The 14215-nt window shown below is 42.3% G+C and overlaps 1 protein-coding gene across 2 annotated transcripts in view; it reads left to right on the forward strand.

Annotated features, from left to right (window-relative positions):
* Positions 1–5297: 5297 nt before the first annotated feature.
* The window catches only part of MND1 (meiotic nuclear divisions 1), a 70768-nt gene continuing 61850 nt past the window's right edge, over positions 5298–14215 (forward strand). Inside the window, exons 1-2 of one of the 2 annotated variants that reach the window (XM_019025087.3) lie at positions 5298–5448; positions 11074–11139. In XM_019025087.3, the coding sequence (XP_018880632.1) occupies positions 5446–5448; positions 11074–11139 (69 nt within the window). In that variant the 5' untranslated portion in view covers positions 5298–5445. Of the gene's footprint in view, positions 5449–6046; positions 6216–11073; positions 11140–14215 lie in introns of those variants that run through there. The other variant, XM_055385103.2, reaches the window with a different exon arrangement.

The following is a 14215-nucleotide window of genomic DNA, read 5'->3' on the forward strand; positions in this document are numbered from 1 at the left end:
TTTGCAGAGTGAATATTTCTTTATTTAATATTTCTCCATTTGCAGAGTGAATATTTATTTAATATATTCTCTGCCTGAAGGGAAATTGAGGAACATCCTGGAATCTGTGGAAGATAGCAATACTGCAACCAGACTATTTATACTAGTGAGGAAAAGCTCAAGAAAATTTTTGTTGGCTATGACATTAATAATCCATTAGTATTTAGGATGTATCTTACGTAGGAATTTGGAAAATCCTGATACATATGTAGAACATGTATATTTAGAAAGTTATAGAAGTAGAACAACCTTACCAACTTTTTTTTTTTTTTTTTTGTTTGAGACAGGGTCTGGCTCTGTTGCCCAAGCTAGAGTGCAGTGGTGTGATCATGGCTTCCTGCAGCCTCGACCTCCCTGGCTCAAGCAGTCCTTCCACCTCAGCCTCCCAAGTAGCTGGGACTATAGGCACTCACCAACACACCTGGCTAATTTTTTAAATTTTTTCTAAGAGATGTGGTCACTACTTTGCCCAGGATGGTCTGAACTCCTGGGCTCAAGCAATCTCCTGCCTGGGCTTCCAAAGCGCTGGGATTACAGGCGTGATTGCGAACAATGACAGAATACAATAAAAATTCGTTTTGTTTTCTTGAGGGTTAAAAAAAGTCCAGCATAGATGGAAACTCTGGAAGAGGTTACATAAGTCAGTCTTGGACGGAGAGATGAAACAACAGAAATTAGAAAGACCTAACATGGAGCTAGGCATGGCGGCAGTGCCTGGAGTCACAGCTGCTTGGGAGGCTGAGGTGGGAGGATCACTTGAGCCCAGAAGTTTAAGACCAGTCTGGGCAACATAGTCAACAGACTGTCTCTTTAAAAAAAGACCAAATGTGACACTGCTGACGATGAACTGTAAATATTAATATTATTGAATTCTACTTCCATTCTTCATTTGTTTTTTCTTTTACCCAAGCAGGCCACCATCATGGGCTCCTTGGAGGTTTTCAGAATCAGAGAGAGGGTGGGTCCCTCCATAAGCCACTTGCATAGTTCAGCATATCTGAGATTGTCCTCCAGGAGCACATTTCACGTGAAGCCAGATGCATCCCTTTCCAGAGGAGAGAACGAGTTCAGTTTTGCCTAAGGAGACTGGAAGGGCAAGTGGACATTTGATGTTCTACTCACTCTTCTGTCTGTTTTTCACTGTTAAAGTCACTGACCAAACAAACATCTAAGCACCTTTGGTCCACCAGTATTTTGGCTAGGTGGACGGGATACCGGGATGAATACTGAAGCCTGTACCCTCACAGAGCTTACAGCCTGCTTGGAGAAACAGACCAGATACTTACAGTATCATAAACTGCTTTATTCATTAGCAAATATTTACTGAGTGTAGAATGTTCAGGTACTATGCTAGTCTCACTAGGGAATAGCAGTAAACAAAAAAAGCTCCTCTTCTCACAGACTTTTATTTTACTGGGATGAAACAAATAACTGAATACGTATAGAGCTAGCTACATAATTACAGAGCCTGGTGCAAAATGAAAATGCAAGGCCCCTTGTTCAAGAAGTATGAAAAAGACATTTTCCTTTCTTCTGTGGTGTCTCCACCAGTCACAGTGTTTTTTATTTGCTACTTAATGTTATACTCTCTTGGCCATAGGGATACTTGCTGGGTGAGTGTAGACCCACAGGCACCTGGAGTCACCCTGGAACTCAGACTCCCCCCAGGCTTGTGCTAAAAGAGGGCACCAGAACATGAGTTGTTCAGGGAATAACAAATAGTCTGATATGGCAAGACCACAGAATTTCTCAAGAAGAAATTACTGATGAGGCACCGTTATAAAGAGTATGTTACTGTGCCTGTTCTTAAGGAGTTTACATTCCAGATGGAAAGATTAAAAGAATAACTATAAAACAGGGAAAATTAAAGAGCCACGGAGAAGGGTTAATAAAGTATAATGGAAGTTCCATGTTATCACATAGCTGATGGGGACAATCCTCTTTATGCCTGTGTCCTAGCATAAATAGGAATAGCATTCCCTTCTGTTCTCAGAAGTGTCTCAGTTCGGATGATAAATTATATATTCACTAGACACCAGTCTTTCTCAACCTTTTTTCTCATTACCATTCCCATAAAGAACCTTTTTAGATGTTTTTTCCCTGTTCACAATGCCATCCCCAGTCCCATGAAATTTTAATACCAGAGATATACTGTACATCTGTTTATGTACTGAGAGCCACAAACCACTGGAGCACAAACCATCTAAGATCTTTTTGTCTCCCAGGAACCCATTTTGATGTCATCCCATTGAGAATGACGCCCTACTCAAATGACATGATTGCATTGTCATTTCTAACTCAGAAGCTGTGTTGTGACTGACAGGTTGAAAATGTTTACTATTTCTTCCTTAAAATTTTGTTAAATAAGCAAGCGGCCATTGGCTTGAAGCTGTCTCCACACTTTGAGTTCCTACCTAAGGAACTGTAAGGAACTGCAACCTAACGTGGTACACAAACAAACTGAAAACCAAGCATGGTGTATAACAAACCCCCAATTCTCAGCCAATCACAAGTAGCTGAGCTTCAGCCCACAGGCTGCCGACAGTAGCCAAATAATTCAAACAAGGAGCTGTAATCAGTCAAGCTATTTCTGTAATTCACTTCCCTTTTCTGTCTATAAAAACTTCCTGTTGGCTAGGCATGACTCACATCTGTAATCCCAATACTTTGGGAGGCTAAGGCAGGAAGAGTGCTTGAATCCAGGCGTTCTAGACCAGCCTAGGCAACATAGGGAGACACCATCTCCATGGAAAATTTTTAAAAAATTAGCCAGGCATAGTTATGCACATCTATAGTCCCAACTACTTGGGAGGGCAAGGCAGGAGAATCCCTCGAGCCCTGGAGTTCTAGATTGCAGTGAACCATGATTGTGCCACTGCACTCCAGCCTGGGTGACAGAGTGAAACCCTGTCTCAAAAAAACAAAACAACAACAACAAAAAACCTCTCTGGCCAAGTTGCCGAGAGGAACTCATTTGTCTAAAGTTTTTCTTTTAAAATTTTCTCCTCTCTTGGTTTTGCATTCTCCTACTTCTTTTCCTACATTGTAGACTTTTTCCTCAGTCTCTTCCAAGTGACTTGACTTTGTTTTCCTATTTCCTTTATAAGCTCCTCCTGCCAGGCACGGTGGCTCACACCTGTAATCCTAGCACTTCAGGAGGCCAAGGCGGATGGGTCGCCTGAGATCGGGAGATCGAGACCAGCCTGGCCAACATGGTAAAACCCCATCTCTACTAAAAATACAAAGATTAGCCGGGGGTGGTGGTGGGCGCCTATAATCCCAGCTATTCAGGAGGCTGAGGCAAGAGAATCGCTTGAACCTGGGGGTTGGAGGTTGCAGTGAGCCAAAATCATGCCACTTCACTCCAGGCTGGGCAAAAGAGCGAAACTCCAACTCTAAATAAATAAATAAGCTGCTCCTACAGGTCATGCTTTCCAGAATGTCAAGGAAGGGGCATCAGAAGGTTATCTGAAGTTTGAGGTATTTGTACTGAAAATGCAAAGGAACCAGAGGCAGTAGAATGTGTCTTCTTTCCTAGGTGGTGGTGATTCCCAGGTCTGGTTGATCAAGACTGCAGTGCACACCAGGAATCTCAGAGAACTGTCACAGCAGCTCTCAGTGACACTTAGGATACAGATGCAGCTTAAGTGACCAACCCTTTTTTATATCCATTTAGCACTCATTTTTCCCAAGAGAAGACCTGTTTGGGTCAATTTGTTACTGTCCCAGGGCAGGCTTTTGCACTGTGTCGCTTTAGAGGCAGGGGCACAGGAAAACTTGGGACTGTAACATCAGTACTGCACAAAGCCCTCTTCCGTATACAGCATAAGCACTATTCTATAAAATCCCCAGCAAGCCTTTGTTTCCTTGCAGTCAGCCCCTTTTCTGCTGATTCTGCCCATTGCTCCCTTGCAACGTATTTTCATGCTTTCTCTAATGATTCTGCCTTTCTTTACTTACAACTGCCTTGGTAAATTTTTCTGCCACAGCGCCACTGGCCTCAGATAGTCACCACTCACCTGCAACAAGCCTGAGAGCCAATTAAGACAAGGCTTTCCCCAAATAGCACAAATTTATATACCACTACTGTAGTTACTTAATGTACTCATTTATCATTTTAAAATTACCTTATGTACCATCAATTACATGGTATAACTCTTACAGGAAAAACCAAATTAATGGAACTCTGCAATTCAATGTACCCCTTCCTCTGCCTCCAGCAGAAGCAACAGGGGACATAAATTCCAATTTTAGATGCTGCTCTTATAGCATCTACAAGACTTACTATACTCTGTGTGTGTGTGTGTGTGTGTGTGTGTGTGTGTGTGTGTGTGTGTGTGTGTGTGTGTGTGTGTGTTACAGAGTCTCACTCTGTCGCCCAGGCTGGAGTGCAGTGGCGGGGTCTTGGCTCACTGCAACCTCTGCCTCCTGGGTCCAGGCGATTCTCCTGCCTCAGCCCGAGTAGCTGGGATTGTACAGGCGCCCGCCACCACGCCTGGCTAATTTTTGTATTTTTATTAGAGATGGGATTTCACCATGTTGGCCAGGCTGGTCTCAAACTCCCTACCTCAAGTGATTTGCCCGCCTCGGCCTCCCAAATTGCTGGGATTACAGGTGTGAGCCACAGCGCCCGACCGTACTTCTTACACCTAAAAATGGTTCAAAACACCATAGAATAATTTTCAAAATAATTGAATTCTGAGTTAAAATTTTTCAGCACTTTCAGGGGCCTGAGCTTTTGCTATGAATCTGGATCTATTCTCAAGCCATGAAGTAGCGTATTTTTGACCATTTTGATTTGAAATTCATTCCGTTGTTTCCTTCTTTTTTAAAACCTAAGGGAAAAACAAACAGACATACACAGGATTTGAAAAGCTGGAAAGCAGTGGGTAGAGGCTGGGGAGAAGATGAGGGGTCAGATTAGAAGACGAGAAAGGAAGCCAGTCCGCCCCAGACAGGACAAATCCGGAAGGATGGAGGCAGCGCTTCCTTCCTCAACAGCCTAAACGCCTCTATTTTTTACATCCAAACTTAGGCCATATTTCTGCGGCGCCAAGAAAACGCAGTAAAAGCAAAGGCAAGATGTCCTTTAAAAAAAAAAAAAGGTCACATTCACAGAATACCGAGGAGACGGAGGCAGCTCTGCAACCCGTCCACTGAGACGCGGACACGCTCCCCACAGCCCCGGCCCCAGGCTCGCGCCCCTTCCCCCACCGGCGGCTCGGATGGGTCGCTAGGGGTCGCTGCGCGCCGCGCGGGCAAGGACCGGCCTCTTTCCCCCACCTCCACCGTCTCGCTGCTCCGCCCCCGAGGCGTAGGTCGGCGCCAAAATCAAACGCGCCCTGGCCTGTCCCGCCCCTCTCCCCAAGCGCAGGCCCGGCCAGCGGAAGCCCCTGCGCCCGCGCCATGGTAAGGACTGAGGCTACGGTCCCGCGTTTTCTTCCTGCCTAGTGTGTGGGCTTCGCCGCCCCTCGGCTGCGTGTGGATCCCGGCCTGGCGTTGACCGCCATTCCGGGCCGCTGGAGCGGTCGCCCGGCTCTCGGCCTCACCGTGTAGGGGCTCAGCCCGGCCCCGCCGCAGCCACTCCGCACCCTGCGGCGTTCCCCGCCGCTCCCGTCCGGAGTCCCGAGGCGCGGGGGCATCCGCGGCCTCCCCGCCGGCTGCACCCCGCGTCTGTCCCCAGGGCCCGTTCGGGCGGGTCAGGTTAGAACGCGGGAAGCGTTCGCGAACGTGACCCGAGAACTTCACCAACTTGGATTTATCTAAAAGACCACGGGGCCCTTGAGAACCTGGGCTCCCTACGCCTCCAGCTTCGGCCCCGCGTGGTGTAGCCCCCCCATTAAGAACGGGGAGAGAAAGCGCAAGTGGGCGGGAGGGACTGCGGGGAGCGAACGTCTTGATCCCAAAGCGCACTCCTGGTTTGTCACCATTGAGTGGTTTTCTGTATTGTAATACGTAGAGCACATTCCAGAACTGCTCAGTTTCGAGTTACCTAATGGATCTTCACTGTGTGCCAAGTAGTGGATTTCTGTGAAAACGCCCCGGTTTCTGCCAAAGGGCAGGAGTCGCTGCTCTTGTGCCGGGCGCTGCTGGTTGTGTATAGGGCTCTGTTGCTTTTTTAAGGACGCTCTGCACTGAATTAGGCTCCCTTGTAGGTCATGATCAGTTAAGTCCTGGTAAGATCGGCTTTGTGAGCTTAACGTCTTTCTGCTCATCAAATCATTTTCATAAACCTTCAAAGTTTCATGCCGTTTTTTCTGCTTCAGTTGGCGAAGAATCAACATCTGGTTAAATGGATCTAAGATTTTAATATCTTCATTTACTTACGTGGCCGTTAAATGTTGCCGAGCTAAGGGGGGCAGGGTGGGACACCAGGATCCAGTTGTATGGTATTTATTTGAAGATATTTGTCCAGATGTAGTTATAAATGATAACGGCTTCTTTGTGGTTAAACTAACAACCCAGCCACCTGGGCGTAAAGTGCTCTAAGAAGCCAAACAGGACTACAGTTAAAACAAATCTGTTAGCAGTGCCCTTCTGTGTTACAATTTTTCTCTGCAGAGTTGCTGGCCTCGTATAACTGACTTGGAGAACTGTGCAGCTCAAACGCGCGTTGTCCTTTTACCTAATCTATCTCTCTACACATGAATCACCTGCTAATACTAAATGTGTTAACTCTTCAGAAGCTTACCTCTGATAATAGAGAATCCTTTTAAAAAATTAAAGCTTTTGATAAGATGTGGACTTCCTATTTTTTAATATGTGATCGAGAAATAAATTTAGTGTTGGTCAAAGGTAAACTTTTGATTGATTATGAATTAATAGCTGTTTTCATTTGGTTAGGCATCCTAAGTAAATAGTTAATGAGTTCAGGCAATTTTTGAAATTGGAGAAGTGCAGTGCTGAACTCTGAGAGCAGCAGTGATGTCTACTTAATAATTCTTCATAATTTTATCGTAATTGATTAGTAGGGCTGGCTGTAGGAATTCCATAACTTCTAACTGAGAAGGTTCCTCAGATAACATGATTTTTTAAGTGGTTTAAAATACTTCCAGAAAGCTTCATAGTCCTTGAGTCAGGTTTTGAGTCTCCTGACTTACTAATTTGAATGCGTCTCTAACTTATACTATCAGGTTTTTCCTAGTCTTAATTAAATATTAAATAAATCCTCATTGATTTTTTGAGAAGTTTCTAAATATGAGTATTAATATGGCATCTTTTTACATTAGTTATTTTAATTCTGGCTATGATACTCCTACTGTGGTTAATAATAGAAATTATTTCTAGTCATGAAAGAGACTGATGAATAAATCAGCCTGAAAACAATGTAAATGGATGATACAGCTCATCCACATTTCTTGAGTAACTTTCATAGCTGCTGAGCTGAGTGTTGAGAGCTTTCCTAAAACTGGATACCCCAGGACACTAGATTCTCCTCATTGCCTGCCTCTGGGGGGCAGATTCTTGTGGAGGGCAAGGAGCTGTTTCGAATATCAAAATGTTAGGAGTCTTTCGTAACACTTCAGGATCTGCTTTCTGCTAGTGCAGCGACACACTGAAATTCTAAAGGGATTCCCACTGCCCCGCAGCGCCCTTGACATGGCCTTCAGATTCTGGGCTGACAAAAGTAGGGTTCTCAACCCTGGGGCACAATTAAAAAATATGTTGGAGAGGATTTTTAAAATATGTTGGAGGATTTAAAAAATATGTTGCCCAGGTCCCATTCCAGAGATTTTGATTCCATTCATTCGAGATGAGCCTGGGCATCGGTGTTTTTACAAAACTCCTGAGGTGATTCTAATGTATGGCAGTTTAGGACCTATTGGACTAGAAAAATATGTTGAAGGAGTCTTCTAACTGTTATGAATTTCATGCTTGATTTATCAGATGCTGCAGAGGCGAGAATGAAGGGAGGCAAATAGAGCAGTCCTGGACCCTAGCTCTCAGCCCTAGGTTTAGTGAGCAGATCTGTATGGGTTCCTGGAGTTTGCCTAACTGAGATTTCTCTGATTTGTCTCTCCAAGCCAGGCAATACATGGTGTCACTGAATTCACTATGATTAATTCACCTGTTATCATATCTATGGGAGTATGGTAGGTGTTGGGGGGCTTAGGAGCCTGAGCAGCCTCAAATTTTAGAGTGGGGGGCTTTAGATACATGGTCCCAAAATTAAGAGCTTTATGTCTCCCCTGTCTAACTTGGCACTAAGCCCTGGAAAGGCAGAGGCAGTTCATGTTCTGAAGAAGTTTTTCAGTGTGCTGAGACGGACAAGTAAACATCTTTTCAATGTAGTGAGTGATTTGATGAAGGTGTGTTCTGGGAATAAATGCTTAGCCTGTGAACTCAGGGAAGTTCTGGAGGGAGAGTGCCTAAACTAAGCCTTGGGAGATGTTTTGGAGTTTTGACTAGGCAAGAAGTGAGAATGTTCTAGGTGGAGGAACATTTTTTTTTAAGGATGGAAATGAGAGCATTCTTCGAGTAGATAATTACAGGCAGTTTTTGTATTACAAGTTGCTTAGGTCTCCATACTGTTAATGGCAAAGTTTGAGGTGGGGTGTGGTGGAAGAGGCTATAAAAGGTAGGTTGGGGTTAGGTGATAAAGGGCCTTGTATATCATACTGGGGTACTCAGAAACGTCTAGATGTCTGGGAGCCACTGGAGGGTTTTGAGCAAGGCGGGGAAAAAGGTCTTATTTATGTTTTCCCAGTGCGGAATGTGAACAGAGGGTGAGTCAAAGTGTGGTTAGGGCACTGGAGGTATATTGCAGGAGATAGATGATGAAGGCCTGAATGAGGCAGTGGTAGTAGAGATAGAAGAGACAGGACAGATAAGAGAAATAATTAAATGCTGAAACTGGCAGAACTTGGTGATTGGTTGGATGTGAGATAAGAGAGGTGAAGGTACCTAGGATGACTGTCAGGCCTCTGGCATGGGTCACGAGATAGTATCTGAGACTCAAGGTCTAGAACAGCAAGTTTGTGGGGAGTAGGTATGAGAGAGGAAGAGTTCAGTTTAGACTGACGGAGTTGAAGTTTGTCCAGCAGGCGGGTAGATCCATGAGACTGAGGCTCAGGAGCACACCCAGGGGTGAATGTAAAGATTTGAGGTCTCAGCATAAGTGTTAATTAAAACCATGAAAGCAAATGAGATCAAAGATAAGATATTAGGAGATGGGATCAGTAGCCAACCCCAGCAGAAAAACAGTGTTTGAGAGTGGACCGAGGAAGAAGAGAAAAATATAAACTTTAAGCTATTTATTTACCCATATTACTCATCAAGAAACACCTGATCATTTTATTCCTGTGGGAATGAGTTAGTGGGTTGTTGGTTTTTTTTGTGTGTGTGGGCTTTGTTTTGTTTTGTTTTGAGACAGTGTCTTGCTTTGTTGCCCAGGCTGGTCTCAAACTCCCAGCCTCAAGTGATCCTCCAGCCTCAGCCTCCCAAAGTGCTGGGATTACAGGTGTGAGCCACCGCCCAGCCAAGTTAGTGGGTTTCTAGGTTTTACAAGAATTAAGACTCACTCACTCCAGTATGTAGCCAGAATGGCAATTCCAAATCCTTGTCTTCACTTATGTAAACTCATGTTTTCTGATGACGTTTTTGGTTGGATGGGGCAGTCTTTAACTGTTGTTTTATGTCTGCTTTTTAAGCAAACAATTTATGTTCCTTTATAATCCCCTACAATTTTTGAGAAAGATGCAGATCACATAAGAAATATTAGTGTGGAATTTTTTATTAGAGAACTGGAGGTGATAGTTCTCACTCTTTTTTTTTTTTTTCTGTAAACCTTTGGTTTGGAGGATATTTGGCTCCTTTCTCTTTTAACTTAGGATTTAGCTTTATATATTCTATATACAACATATTGTAAAATTTATTATTAACATATATTTCAGCTACATATTGTCTTAATTTCAAGTTGGCTAAAGGGTATTACAGAAGAATAACCTGAGTGGGCTTCCATTTTCTACTTGGATAGGCCTTTCCTCCTTCCATCTTGTCTTCCACATTGCTGCTATAATTAACTTAACTAAAATGCAACTCTAATCTTGTCACTAGTCTGCTTTAGAAATTACTCAGCAGCTCCTCATTGTCTAGAATGAAGTCCACTGTCAGCTGGACAGTCAGCTTTCCATAACCTGACCCCACACCTTTCTCATCCCATCTGCCAATCCCCCTACATACTTCATACAATAACTATCCCCCACTGCTTATCCTTCTGGGGAATTCTGTGTACTTCCATAACATTGTGCCTGTGTGTGGTCTCCCCAAGATGTGCTTCTAACCATTTCTCAATTTGCCAAAATCCTTTTAATCTCTGTCCTTAGGTAACCCTTCTTCCTCTGCATGGTGAAATTCATTGTGTTCTGGGGATTTATGTAACAATTGGTGCATGTAGCTTATTAGCTATAAATAGTTGCATCTATATATTTTCTCTGAGAGATTGTAAGCCTTTGGAAGGTCAATACAGTGGCTTATCATTGGTTTACTTTATAAATACTGAATTTCTACAAAATGCCAGGCTCTGTCTCAATTTACAGTTACCATCTTGGCAGCACCTACCACAGTGGTTGGCAGATAGTAATTAAAATGAGTCTTGGGCCGGGCGCGGTGGCTCACGCCTGTAATCCCAGCACTTTGGGAGGCCGAGGCGGGTGGATCACGAGGTCAGGAGATCGAGACCATCCTGGCTAACACGGTGAAACCCCGTCTCTACTAAAAATACTAAAAATTAGCCGGGCGTGGTGGCGGGCGCCTGTAGTCCCAGCTACTCGGGAGGCTGAGGCAGGAGAATGGCGTGAACCCAGGAGGCGGAGCTTGCAGTGAGCCGAGATCGCGCCACTGCACTCCAGCCTGGGCGACAGAGCGAGACTCCGTCTCAAAAAAAAAAAAAAATGAGTCTTTAGGTCTGAGTTTGAGAGTATCAAACTTGTTGGCATCAGATAAGACCATGCATAAAATTTTAAATGTTGCAAATCCAGTTGTTTTCAAAATGTGTTTAAAAGCATTGTTTACTTTTTAATTTTTTTGCTTTAGTCAAAGAAAAAAGGACTGAGTGCAGAAGAAAAGAGAACTCGCATGATGGAAATATTTTTTGAAACAGTAAGTCATTTTCTTTAACACTTATAATTTTGTGTAATTTTCATCTTAAGTATATGTCATCCAATGTTAACTGTCCCCTCTTTGTTAAACATCAATACTGATCAATTTCTTGAAGAATGGGTAAGATTCTGCAAATATTTGTGGTTCCTGTGAGTTATGGAGTGTGAAAAACCATATCCCACTGTTGGTAGAGTCTCTTTCACCCAAGCAGTCCTGCATACTGGCACCAGAATCTTCTGATGCATATATTTGATTATCTCCTCTTTCTGCCTGAAAAATAATAATGATGAAAGCCCACATCTCCTGAGTGCTGCCTAGGTGCCAACCAGTCTTGGATCTCAAACAATAGAAGCCATAGTTCCAGGATTCAAACCAGGGAGGATCATTTGATTTCAGAGGGAGTACCAAATACTATGTCTTTGCGTTTTAAGTCTGTCTATAGTGTAACACACAGTCGATGGTACACAGGCCTCCATTTATTCCAGATATTTGTGCCTGCCACCAACAGGAAATATGTTTAAAGTTTCATCTCCTAAGTGACAGAGCCAGAGTTCAAACCCAGGTACCTGGCTCTACAGCCTACTGTCTCATGGCTTTACACTGTTACTGGAAGGCTTTTCTTTGTCTTCAGGTTAAAGGCCACATAAATCTTTGACCTAAAAAAACACCGACTTCATATGGCTTGGCAGGACCTACAAAGCCTAGTTGGCCCCGGTCTACTGGCTATTTTCATCATATACAAATGTGAAGAAGATGGGGAGAAGTGGTAAAATTGAATATTAAATTGATAAAATCCCTTTTCACTTTAAGGCAGATTCTTAGTAAAAAAAACAAAAAAACAAAAACAAAATACACGGGATTTGCCCACTAAGTATAATCTTATTGTTCTTAAAAGTCATTGGCAATTCAGAACAGGGTATCATGTTATGATGATGATATGGTTACGAAGATAAATTGGTGAAGTCTCTATGTGAAAATTATAGCAATTCTTCTGCTGAGTTGAAATATTTTTCCTATGGTCTCAGCAAGAAAAGTAGGTTTAATTCCTTCAAGACAGTAGAAAGCTGAGGAGAGTGGTTGGGGAAATTATTTTGTCATTTACAATATTATTATCTCAAATATAAAAATTGGCTGTTTCTAACTGAAAAATTTTAAACCTTGTCCTTAGTAACATCAAAACATGAAAGACTCTGAGGATCAGCAGTTTAAGGAAGTTCAGTAATTAGTGAGGTTTTCCATAAAGCTGGGAATTAATTGTACTGATTGATTTATTTCATATATTCCTGTTTCTTTTATTCATTATAGCCTAATCAGTTGCTGCTCATTTAGTCTATCAGTTTTTTGACGGAATTGAAAAGTATAAGAGATTTGGGAAAAGTAATGGAGGCCATTTCATTTGTTCTTTCATGAATGGAATATGGTATATCCGGGATCCAGACTGATGTCAAAAGTTGATAAATATTAGATTTGCTTCAACATCTCAAAGCAAATCGCCAATAATGGTGCAAAGTGAAAAGCATGGATTCTGGAATTCAGATTCAGGAATCTGGATTCTAATTTCATTGTTGCAATTGGCAAGTAAAAATTCCAACAAAATCAAATATGGCTACTCAAGGATTTGTTACAGAATTTGATTTTCTATAGATGTCAATAGTAGCCCCCTTTTCAAGACAAATGTCATGGGAAAATGCTTATAATTTAATGTTAAGTAGAAAATGTAGAATATAAAAAACAAGACATGATGACAAATATTAACAATGGTAAGATACAGGTGGATTTTGTTTTACACTCTTTTCTTTGTTACCTATAGTGAACAAATATTACCTTTTAAATCAAATTAGAAAATCAACTAATGAAGCAGCATATACTATATTGCCTCTAATCATAAGTGGGCCGTCTGTGAGGTTTTGGAAACCTTTTAAAAACACAGTCATTGGTAATAATGACAACTCATAGAGAGGGTAAGAACCTTCAGGGACTGTTTGAGGCACAAAATAGGCCACCAATAAATGTGTTGAGCTTTTTAAAAAATTACTTCAGCAAACACTTAAATGAGTAGCTTTCCATTGGCACACAGATCTCTGGAATGGCCATGCTTATGCCCAGATAATTTAATATAAATATGTAAATGGAGAAAAAGAGACATAGACATGATCATGTATGGATGGATATATATGTGCGTGTGTGTGTGTGGGTTTTGGAGCTGCTAATGTAATAAATTCTTTGCCCGTTGCACTTAGGAAGAACATGAGAACAGTATAGCTCAATAACTGAAAGCTTGCATCTGGAACCTGTTTCACTCAATAGCTTCGTGACCTTTAAGCAAGTTACTTGACCTCTCTATGTCTGTTTCTTCATCTCTTAAAGAAAATGATAATAGTACCCAGTTCACAGTGTTGGTATGGGGATTAAATAAGATAGTATGATTAAACAATGCCCAGGTCGTAAGTGCTTTATTAAATGTTATCTACGGCCAGGTGCCACGGCTCACACCTGTACTTCCAACATTTTGGGAGGCCAAGGCAGGAGGATCTGTTGAGCCCAAGAGTTTGAGGTTGTAGTGAGCCATGATCACACTCTGTCACTCAGGCACTCTAGCCCGGGTAACAGAGTGAGACCCTATCTTAAAACAAACAAACAAACAAACAAACAAAAACACAACGATATTATCTAGGATTATATGTCTTCCATGGTATCTTACACATAGTTCTTTTTACATTGTCTTCATCCCTCCTTGATTCTCTCTGCTTAATGCTGGGGAGTCTAAGAACTAAGATTTACTTGAGATCATTTGCTCTGTCCACTTCAATGACCGCACTTGAGTTCTGAGGCTACTTCTTTCCAAGCCTGTTTATTTATGCAGCAGCCCCACTGGGGCAGCCAGTACATCTGGAGCTCTTCCTTGGTGCCTGCATTTAGGCAGATATCTCAATGGTTCATGTTCTTTTTCTAGGGAATTTAAAGTATTTGCAAAGAGGTTTGATTAACTGTTTTTTCTAATGCATTAAAGACTTAAAGTCAGTAATTTATTACATGTTCCCTGAGATTCTAAAGTATTATGTTTAAATAATTTATT

Source organism: Gorilla gorilla, chromosome 3, assembly GCF_029281585.2.
Source record: "Gorilla gorilla gorilla isolate KB3781 chromosome 3, NHGRI_mGorGor1-v2.1_pri, whole genome shotgun sequence".
Lineage (NCBI taxonomy): Eukaryota > Metazoa > Chordata > Mammalia > Primates > Hominidae > Gorilla > Gorilla gorilla.